The sequence below is a fragment of the Tupaia chinensis genome, unplaced genomic scaffold (genome assembly GCF_000334495.1).
Source record: "Tupaia chinensis unplaced genomic scaffold, TupChi_1.0 Scaffold000104_1, whole genome shotgun sequence".
In the NCBI taxonomy this organism is placed as follows: Eukaryota; Metazoa; Chordata; class Mammalia; order Scandentia; family Tupaiidae; genus Tupaia; species Tupaia belangeri.
In genome coordinates, this window is record NW_006159568.1 from 2409894 (window position 1) to 2420757 (window position 10864).

General features: G+C 47.0%; 1 protein-coding gene across 1 annotated transcript in view; it reads left to right on the plus strand.

Annotated features, from left to right (window-relative positions):
* FBXO10 (F-box protein 10) overlaps positions 1–10864 on the plus strand; it is a 58448-nt gene that overhangs the window by 37451 nt on the left and 10133 nt on the right. Inside the window, exons 5-8 of the mRNA XM_006143736.3 lie at positions 953–1102; positions 3729–3865; positions 7759–7829; positions 8956–9108. Of these exons, the coding sequence (XP_006143798.2) occupies positions 953–1102; positions 3729–3865; positions 7759–7829; positions 8956–9108 (511 nt within the window). The remainder of the gene's footprint in view (positions 1–952; positions 1103–3728; positions 3866–7758; positions 7830–8955; positions 9109–10864) is intronic.

Genomic DNA, 10864 nt, shown 5'->3' on the forward strand with positions numbered 1-10864 from the left:
GTGCGCTCGCCAGACAGACAGAGAGAGACATAGAGACAGAAAGCGAGAAATCACCCCCCAGGGGGGATGGTCACGCCGCAATCCCTTCTCCTCCATTCTCCTCTTGGGATCTTGGGCACGCACGCACATGCGCCCGGCGTGAGTTCTAAGCCACCGAGTCTGGGACACGAACCGCAGTCGACTACGTGGGAGTCCAGCAACATAGCCATTACGCTAACTGCTGGTTCCCAAGAATCTACCTTTGTTTTATAAAGTGGAAGGGAAGGTGGAAAAAAGAGCCAGCATGCTACCTTACTCAGCACTTTCTTGGGCAGGTGAATTTCAGTGTACATTTAAGAAGTGGTGGGTCTGGAACTTGATTCCATTAAAAGTAGCGGTACCCTTGAGCCCTGGGGAAGTCTTCATGCTACCCCAGTGCATGTAGAGTTGAAGACCACCAAATCCTATCTTCTGTAAGCCTCCCTTCCATCCCAGCATCTAGTTATGCTGCTTGCAAATTCTAAATATGGAGCATAGGAACCGGCAGGTGGTGTGGTGGCTAAGGCGCCAGACACTCCCACATGGTGGACCAGGGTTCGAGTGCCGGATTTGGTGGCTTGCTTTCTCACTTTCTCTCTCTCTCTGTCTCTCTGTCTCTCTCTCTGTGTGTCTCTCTCGGGTCAAATTAAAATAAATGAATGAATAAATAAAAATTAAATAAATAATTCTAAAAAACAGAAAAAATTTAATATGGAGTACAGGGCCGAACTTCAATCCAGTTCTGCTAAAGAACTGACAAGTTGTTGGTAAAGAGCCTCAGGGCGAAGCCAAGGGAGTTGGTTGTGCCGGTGTGGAAGCACTCCTCCCACCCACAGTGCAATCAGCACGGACCAGATGGGAAGGAAAGGCTTTAGGTGTTCCCCACAAAAATCTATGTGACAAAAAAGAAATGGTTTTCTTTTTTCCCACCCAGATCGTCATGCTCAGGAACGACATTTACCGCTGCCGGGCATCAGGCATCTTTCTTCGCTTGGAGGGTGGGGGCTTGATAGCTGGCAACAACATTTACCACCATGCAGAGGCTGGCGTAGACATCCGGAAGAAGTCCAACCCACTCATACTGGTACTTCTCTCTGCTTACATGCCTTGTTCAGGGTGGCTTTTGGTTTTCAGAAACCTTTTCAGAGGATATTTAAGTAAATGTTGCTGTCTTGACTTTATATGTGTCCTGTTTGCACATGTATGTCCTTATGACTGTCTTTTCTGTGTGTGCCCTTGTGACTGGTTTATGGGTCAACATGTGCCCTGGGTACTCCGAGAGGTCTCTGGACTTGAACCTGGGACCTTGCCTTTTGGAATTTCCTTGCAGTGTTCATTTTATCACTAACCATCTGGCCCCTTCTGTTTGATTTCATGCCAGTGTGAAAACCACTTAAAATTCTAAAATATGATAGTTGTGACATACAACGCTAGCCTCTTTTCAACCCTGACTTTTCCTGAGAAAAATCTCAGGAAAAAGATTTCCCAGAAAAAAAAATCAGGGGAAACAGATTTCCCAGAAATTGGATAACATCAAGTTTATGGACTTTATGGGCTTGACAAAATGATATCCACCCTTATGTATAATAATGCTTAGTATAGGTCAGATAATTTTCTAAGCACCTTGTAAATACTTGCTTAATTATCATTTAACCCTCATACAACCCTGTAAAGTAGAATTATCGCTATCTGCATTTTATAGATGAAGACATGAAGACTAACTAGGCCAAGGATCCTGCTGCAAATCACACAGCTAGTGGCAGAGATAGAAAATCACACAGCTAGTGGCAGAGATAGGATTTGGATCCAGGCAGGCCACTCAGGGTCAGTGTTCTATCCCATATCTAGACTGCCCTTGAAAATGCAGGGAAAACTAAGCTCCGAACTGTATTTGAAAAGCCACGCCTGGCCAGTGTCCTCTGCCAAGCCCTCCTTGTCACTGCGTCCTGCTGTGCAGCTAGTGTTTGATGCATGGCCTTAGCTTAGAAATTACCACCACTGTTGCCAGAGAGATGAGAGGAGTTCAGCTTCCCACAGACAGAGGGACAGAGGGGGACAAGCCAGCGTGGCAGGTGGAGGGGGCAGTACATTTCAGTCCTGGCCTTGGGAAGGGTGTGGAGATGGAGAGGCCATTGCATTCATGCTCTCTGAGCTTTCCAATCGAGGAGGGATTGCTGTCAGGCAGTGGTTGCCCTGATGAGTCTGCCAGATCCTTCAGTAGAAGCTATTTTCTCCAGATTAATTTGATTTTTTGTTGTTTTATGGTGTTTTTTTTTTTTTTAGAGATTTTTGCTATAGGGCATGTACACTTGCCAGAAAGACAGAAAGTGAGAAATCACCCCCCCACCCCCAAGTGGAGATGGCCACACCTCAATCCCTTCTCCATTTTCCTCTCAGTATTTTGGGCATGCACACACACACTCCTGGCGTGAGTTTTAAGCTGCCAGGTCTGAGACTCGAACTGCAGTCGACTAGGTGGGAGTAGAGAGACATAACCATTATGCCATCTGTTGGTCCCAAGACTAGTTCTTTAAGCTGTGACATAGGATGAATCCCAAACAGCAGTACCTCATTGTTTACCTAGCTTTTGTACTTACATTTTTCAGAGGAAAAAAAACTACTTTAAAAAGTAACTAGTCAATATATAACTGTATTGTATGCAATTATGTGAATGTTGGCAATGTAATCCAGAAGAATAGATAAAGTTTATTTACTGTTAAAAAATCTGAAAAGTAAGAACAAGGATAGCTTTCAGCATGAAATACTTTCAACTAAAACTTTGTGTCTAAACTACTTTGGAAAGAGACACAGCTAATAACTTTCTGGCTTAAGTATAGGATTAGATTTCAACTATATATTAACAATTAGAGTGAGGTGATTTTAGTTTTTATGTTTAGTTTTTAGTTTTTGCTATAGGGCACATGCATGAGCCAGAGAAACAGAAAGAGAAGGAAAGTGAGAAATCACCCCCTCAGGGGATGGATTTGCCATATTCCCTTCTTCTCTTAGGATCAGGGGATGGATTTGCCATATTCCCTTCTTTTAGAATTTCGGGCACGCACACACACACACATACCCCTAGTGTGATTTTCAAGTCACCAGACCTGGGACTCGAATCACACAGTCAGGCATGTGAGATCTAGACCCTTAACCTCCACATTACCTACTGGCCCTTAGTATAATTTTTTATAATATGAAAGTAATAAGTCATTGTTCAAAAGCAACTAACTGGACTGGGAAAAAGAAAAAGTAGGATTCAGATCTGCCTCTGCTATAAACATCCTATGTAATCCTGGAGCTGTTTGCCCATTTATACAAAGAGATATTAGCAGTAAATATCTCTGAGGGTCCTGTAACTCAAATACCTTCTGTGACCTTTTGCGCCATGGGCCAGCTAACCCCCCAGCATCTGCATTTTCCACAGGCCCTCCCCTGGATGAGAAGTGAGGACCAGAAGCCAGTGGCTCTCACCCTGTCCGGATGTGGCCCCACGGGGACAGCCCTTGGCTGCATTCTTTTGTGCCAGGGTGGAGGAAGTCCACCTGCAGCAGCAGGTCCATTCCGTTCCCTTGGTCGTGTACTGGGGATCTCCCGGGGATGTTATTTACCCCACATCGCTCACGTGGGCACAGTTGTGTGGGCAGCAGCTGTGTGCTGTTTTCCACTGGCATGTCTGACCTGTCTTGTGTATGTCTCACTTCTACTCGCAGTGTAACCAGATCCACCATGGCCTTCGCTCTGGCATCGTTGTCCTTGGCAATGGGAAAGGCATCATCCGGAACAACCAAATCTTTTCAAATAAGGAGGCTGGAATTTACATCCTGTACCACGGAAATCCAGTCGTGAGGTATGCTCCTCTGAGCCCAGACCTACTTACTCATCCATGGCCCCTTTCTTCTCTTCTCCTCACTTTCCTACCCTCTGTCTTGGGTAGGAAACTACACTTGAAACATTTCTCTTTCCTAACTGCACAGTTGCACGCAGAGACATCACCCATAATTCCACCCCAGTAACAACTGCTTTTGTTTCTGTGCTCCTTTCCGTTAACTCTGAATAGGCATTCTATTCAACAGACATTACTGAACACTTCCACAGGGTAACAAAAGAAAACAGGAGGTAGACTCTGCTCCCTAGGAGCTCACTGTAGCCTGGAGAGTGTGCGTGCACAGAAATATTCCAAGGCAGCCATGTAGAGATTTCACCTCACCTGACAATTCCATTCGGCCGAGAGTGGCTCCCTGGGACTCTGTGTTAAGGGCCTGGGGTTGCACCTGGCCTCAGCCTAGAGTTGTGCTACGCCGTATTAGTGATGTACATGATGGGCAAGAGGGGCAGTGGCGACACCGTGACCCTGCAGCTGCTGCCCCAGCACAGTGTAGGCTGACTGTAGTAAATGCTGTCGAAATGGGCAAAATGGGCACAAGAGGGGAGACTCCTCCTGACTAGGAGGAGGTGGCGTTGGAGTTGGACTTTGAAATATGAGGAAGATTCTCACGGAGGTGAGGGAAAAGTGGATGTACCTGGTAAAGGAAACGCAGCATGAGCAAAGGCAGCAGCACACGGCAGGTTCGGAGTTAGTAAACAGTTCCCCTGAAGCCTGAGAAGAAAAACTGACACAAGGCATGACATTGGCATAAAATACATTAAACTGGGTCTGTCTCAGAAAATCTTTTTTTTTTTTTTTAATCTTTTTACTCTTTTAGTTTTTGCTATAGGGTACGTGTGCTCACTGGAGAGAGAGGAGGCAGAGGAAAATGAGTCCTCCATTCTCCTCTTAGGATTTTGGGCATGCACACACATGTACCAGATACGTTTTTCAAGCTTGCCGGGTCTGAGACTCAAATCAGGAAGTCAGCCCTGTGGGATCCAGCTGCCTTCACCACTACGCCACCGGCTGGCCCTTAGAAAACTTGAACCCTATAGGTACTGCAGCATGGCCTCTCATCTCCCTGTGGGAGACCATCTCTGCCATTCAGCATCGTAGAAAGGAGTGATGGAAGAAAGCCTTGGGCAGAGAAGGAGGGCTTTATGTAGACCGAACTGAGAAAGGTGGAACTTGATCTGTCTAGATAGTGGGGACTCATTGAGGTCCACACAGTGAGAGCTTTGCTTAGGAAAAGAGCTGGCATTCATCTGCAGCCAGTCTATTCTGAGGTTTTCACCCCCTGCATGATTCCCTGTGTCCTTTGTTATGCAGATGTAGGGCCTTTATATTTATCACTTTGGAAAACTTCAGAATATTGCGTGGCTTGGATAGTCCATACTTTTTGAATCAGTCCTGTTACTGTTAGGCAAATATTTTTTCACTGTTATAGACAGTTTACTAAAAATAATTAGTGGTAGGGACCAGCAGTTAGTGTAATGGCTATGTCGCTGGACTCCCACGTAGTCTACCGCAGTTTGTGTCCTGGACCCGGTGGCTTAAAACTCACGCCAGGCGCATGTGCGTGTGTGTCCAAGATCCCTAGAGGAGAATGGAGGAAAAAGGATTGTGGCATGGCCATCCCCCCTGGGGGGTGATTTCTCGCTTTCTGTCTCTCTGTCTCTCTCTGTCTGTCTGGTGAGCACACGCACCCTATAGCAAAAACCTCTAAAGAAAAACAATAATAATAATAATTAGTGGTCATAGAGCTCTTTTCCCTTCTTCCCTTCTTGCACTGTGGCCTTACTTAAGGTTCTGTGTTTGTATGTAGTGTGTTGTTCACTTAACACACTTTTAATGCTATTCTGTGTAATGGACAGGGAATGAAAAGTGCATGAGAACACTCCCTGCTCTGTGCACTTTGCAGTCTCAGGCTGGAGATAGACACACACACACACAGAGCCATGACAGAAGACTCACAGCCATGAGTGCTTAAAAGGCCTTCACACAGAGTGCCGGAGGAACTCGGCCGCTGTCTTAGCCACACATGTCAGGGAAGGGCTCACAGGGAGCTGATGTTTGAGCTGCGCTTGAAGGATGAATAGGATTTTATGGCCAGGGAAAAAAAGTGTTCTGGGTGCAGAGGCAATGAAATTCAGGTATGTCTAGAGAAGTGGCGAGTTACCAGGGGTGCTACAAAGGCAAGTCGTTACACAAAGAACCTCGAACGCTAAGTGTGATAGGCAGAGTAATGGCCCTCAGAAGACGATCCCCGAAACCTGTGAATTTGTTACTTTGCACGGCAGAAGGACTTTGCAGACATGATTAAGTTAAGGACCTCAATAAGGATGGGAGAGATTATTCTGGATTATCCAGGTGGGCCCAGGGTGTCCACAGAGGTCCTTTTAAGAGGGAAGCAGGAGGATCAGAGTAAGAGAGGAGATGTGACGGTGGCGGCAGAGGTCAGAGTGATAAGGCCACAGGCCAAGGAATGCGGGCAGCCTCTAGGAGCTACAAGAGCTGAGGAACAGCGTCTCCCCTGCAGCCCCTAGAAGGAACACAGATCCGTTGACACCTTGATTTTAGTCCAATAAGACCCACTTTAGACTTTTCATCTTCTAAGCTGGGAGATAAAAATTAGTATTTTTAAGCCACTAAGTTTGTGCTAATTTGTTATAGGGGAGCAGGAAACGAATACGCCAAGCTGAGAAGTTTGGACTTTACGTTGTGGGTGTTGGGAATGTTCGAGGGCTGTGAGTGAGGCCTACCATAATCGCATCGGTATCTTGAGTTTTTCAGACGTCATCGCCTTGAGGGAAGAGGTTGCACTTTTCCCCTTTGTGTTGTTTCGTGATGGGGCTAGGGACTCGGGGAAGATACAGAGTGAAGTTTCAGATCCCTGAAGTGGCCTAAATGAGGCAAATCTCAGCTCCGATTTTTGAGTGACAGAAGCTGTGGTGTTTCTCTTTTTGCCTTGACTTCAAGGAAGGGCGGGGCTCAGACTGTGCTTATCTGTGCTAAATTCCCGTCCTGGGTGTTTGGTATACTGATCAGCCTCCGTCTAAATGTTTCCCAATACCTCGTTTATCTTTATTCTGCCTGCCCTGTGCACACACATACGTGCTTCTCCAAGTGACCATGGATCTTTCTGGAGGTGAGACTCGTATCACAAATTAAAAATCCTTAGCCACGAATGGGATGCCTATAACTCCAGTGCCAGTGATATGGATGAGGTGAGCTCCAAACCAGGGAATGCGTCTCACAGAATTCTATTTAACAGAAAACCGCAGAGACAGCAAGCCGTGGGCAGCCCTGTTTTGTAACAACCAGCTCTCCAGAGAACTAACGCCTTCTCACGAGAACTGAATACCCTAGGTCTTCCATTTATTCATGAGAGTGGAGCCTCCATGATGCAACCTCCATGAACCAATTACTGTCGTCTAGACCTCACCACCTCCCAACACTACATTTCAAAACATGACTTTGGGTGACAAACCATTATCCAAACCGTAACACGGAGTCTCATTCAGGCTTTGGACACAAATCGCCCTTCGGCAAGCTTAACGCTGCCACCTGGAAATCCTTTACACCACCGAGTCTCTCCCTGTGCTCCATGATGATGACACCTGTTAAAAATGGTGTCTATATGTGGATGACAGGCAAGAGCGGCCACGTCGTGCTTGTCTAGCGTACTGTGGGCTTAGCTGATGGTCAAGCTGTCCCAGTGACAAAGATGTCTAAATGCCTGGCTTACAGGACTCCAGCTTTATGCCCCTGTGGTCTTGAGCCATAAGGCAGCCCAGGGAGAGGGCAGTCACCCTCAAGTTTGGCACTTGTGCCCTTGTCTCACCTCTTGTCTTCTCCTCTTTCCACTTTAGTGGGAATCACATCTTCAAGGGCCGTGCTGCTGGCATAGCCGTGAACGAGAATGGCAAAGGCCTCATCACAGGTATGGGCTGGGAACTGCCTGGAGTGGTGGCCAACCAAGACAGACAGCAGCCAGGACAGTGTCCTCTGGTATCTCCCTTTCCCTCGTCCACCTGATCCACGCCTTTATCCCCACAGACATCAGGGGAATGGATTCTGCCCCTAGGAGCCCTAAAGTCATTTATTTTTTTAAAAGAATTTCTTTATTTAACTTTATTTCTTTATTTATTTTTGCAGAGGTTTTTGCTATAGGGCTCATGTGCTCACCAGACAGACAGAGAGAGACAGAGAGACAGAAAGTGAGAAATCACACACATCCCCCCCCGCAGGGGGGATGGCCACGCTACAATCCCTTCTCCTCCATTCTCCTCTCAGGGTCTTGGGCACAGACGTGCACGTGCCTGGCATGATTTTGAGCCGCTGGGTCCAGGACTCGAACCACGGGCAACTACATGGGAGTCCAGCGATGTAGCCATTATGCCATTTGCTGGTCCCACTTACTTAACTTTATTTTATTTATTTATTTTTATTTGACCAGAGAGAGACAGAGTGAGAGAATGGGGAAAGTGAGAAACCAAGTTGCCAGGTCCAGAATGCAAACCATGATCAGCGAGGTGAGAGTCCAGCACCCCCAACCACCATGCCATTTGCCAGCCCCAAGTCATTTTGTTCTTAATCAATCCTCAAGGCCATTGGGTGCAGTGAGTATAGGGGATATAGGAGAGCACAAGCCAGACACAAGCCTTGCCCTTGAAAAAGCAGCTAGTTGGGGCCAGCAGGTGGCACGGTGGTTAAGGGTGCTGGATTCCCACATGGCTGACCGCAGTTCGAGTCCCAGACCTGGCGACTTGCTTTCTCACTTTCTCTCTCTCTTTCTCACTCTATCCCTCTCTGATCAAACTTAAATAAATAAATAAATAAACAAATAAAGTTAAATAAAAAATAATTCTTTAAAAAAAAGAAAAAGCAGCTAGTGACAAATCCCTGGCATACCAGACAACAGACAAGATTCAGGGTGCTGACCACCGATGGGGTAAGGCCTGGTTTTCCTGGTCTGCTGTGTCCTTTATCTTAGGTGTCCATGACCTCATGGCCAGCACTGGAGGTGACCTTGAGGTACTAACTTTCTTTTCTGCCTCTCTCCATAGAAAATGTCATCCGTGAGAATCAGTGGGGAGGTGTGGACATTCGCCGCGGAGGGGTCCCTGTCCTTAGGAGCAATCTCATCTGCTTTGGCTATTCGGATGGTGTGGTCGTGGGAGACGAAGGCAAAGGGCTGATAGAAGGAAATACCATCTATGGTGAGGATCTTGCTCCCAGTGGTGAGAGGCTGGAATCCAGCCCAGCCTTGGAGGTGGGAAGCCCAGGTGCCATCTCCAGCCTGTGGCTGAGAAAGTCCCTGCCCTTCCTTAGTACCTCACACTCCTTTCAGAAGCACAAGAGCTGTCTACAGCCTTTCTTGTCTGTAATCTAGAATGACCCCATGGGTCAGCCATGCAGAGAGCATTATCCCTATTTAAAAGAGCAAAGCTGAGGACAGGGGGTGGGGCAGGCATCATGTGGCGTGGTGGTTAAGGGCGCTGGGCTCCCACATGGCCGACTGTGGTTCTAGTCCCAGACCTGGTGGGTTGCTTTCTCACTTTCCCTCTCTCACTCTGCCCCTCTCTGGTCAAATAAATAAATAAGTAAAGTTAGAAACAAAAACAAACCAACAAAAAAACGCAGGACCAGCAGATGGTGTAATAGTTACATTACTCAACTCAGATGTAGTCGACTGTGGTTCGATTACCAGACCTGGTGACTTAAAAAACTTACGCTGGGGGGACCAGCAGTTGGCTTAATGGTGATGTTACTGGATTCCCATGTAGTTGACCACAGTTCAAATCTCAACTTAGGGGCTTGAAACGTAGGGCACATGTGTGTGTGTGCCCAAGGTCCCAAGAGGAGAATCCAGGAGAAGGGATTGCAGCATGGCCATCCCCCAGGGGGTGATTTCTCACTTTCTGTGTCTCTGTCTCTCTCTGTCTTTCTGGCAAGCATATGTGCCCTATAGCAAAAACTTCTCCAAAAAGAAAAAAAAAAAACTCACGGCGTCTGTGTGTGTGTGGGAGTGTGTGTGTGTGTGTGTGTGTGTGTGTGTGTGTGTGCATGGCGCACATACCCAAGCTCCCAAGAGGAGAATGGAGAAGGATGGCCATCCCCCCTGGGGGGTGATTTCTTGCTTTCTGTCTCTCCTTCTCTCTCTTGTCTCTCCAGCAAGCACAAACACCATATAGCAAAAACAAACAAACAAACAAACAAACAAAAAACAAGTAAAGGCAGGAGTGGGGTCATGCCTGAGGACAAAATGAGCACAGTTCTGGGACTAGCAGTTAGCATAATGGCTGTGTTGCTGAACTCCCATGTAGTCAACCACGGTTCGAGTCCTGGACCTGGTGGCTTAAACTCATACTGGGCACGTGTGCGTGTGTGCCCAAGATCTCAAGAGGAGAATGGAGGAGAAGGGATTGCGGTGTGGTCATCCTCCCGGGAGGTGATTTCTCACTTTCTGTCTCTCTGTCTCTCTCTGTCTTTCTGGCAAGCACATGCGCCCTATAACAAAAACCTCTCCCCCCCCAAAAAATGAGCACAGTTCTGAGGCATGTCCCTCTGACCCCACTCATTCTTTCTTTTGATCCAGAGAACTGAAGATAAAATGGGAAAACAGGGTAATCATAGAAAGAAAACTATTATCTACTCTGTGGCTTTGGGCAAAGTCTTAACCTTCTGGATTGTATGTCTAATAACAATAACTACAGTAATAGTAATAGTCTTGAATGTTGATTTAGGCCTTCCCCTCTGTCAGGGCCTTTATATGCATTGTCACTCACAATTTCCATGACTGCCGTCTAAAGTAGGTACAGTTATTAACCGCATTTAAAGATGAGGAAACAGGCACAGGTAGGTTTAGTAACCAGCTTAAGGTCTCACAACTAGGAATGGGCTGAGATTCACATTGAGGCTGTCCCCTTCCATGCAGGGAGGGGTTGGTGCCCCTTCGGCATTTCCCTACGGGCC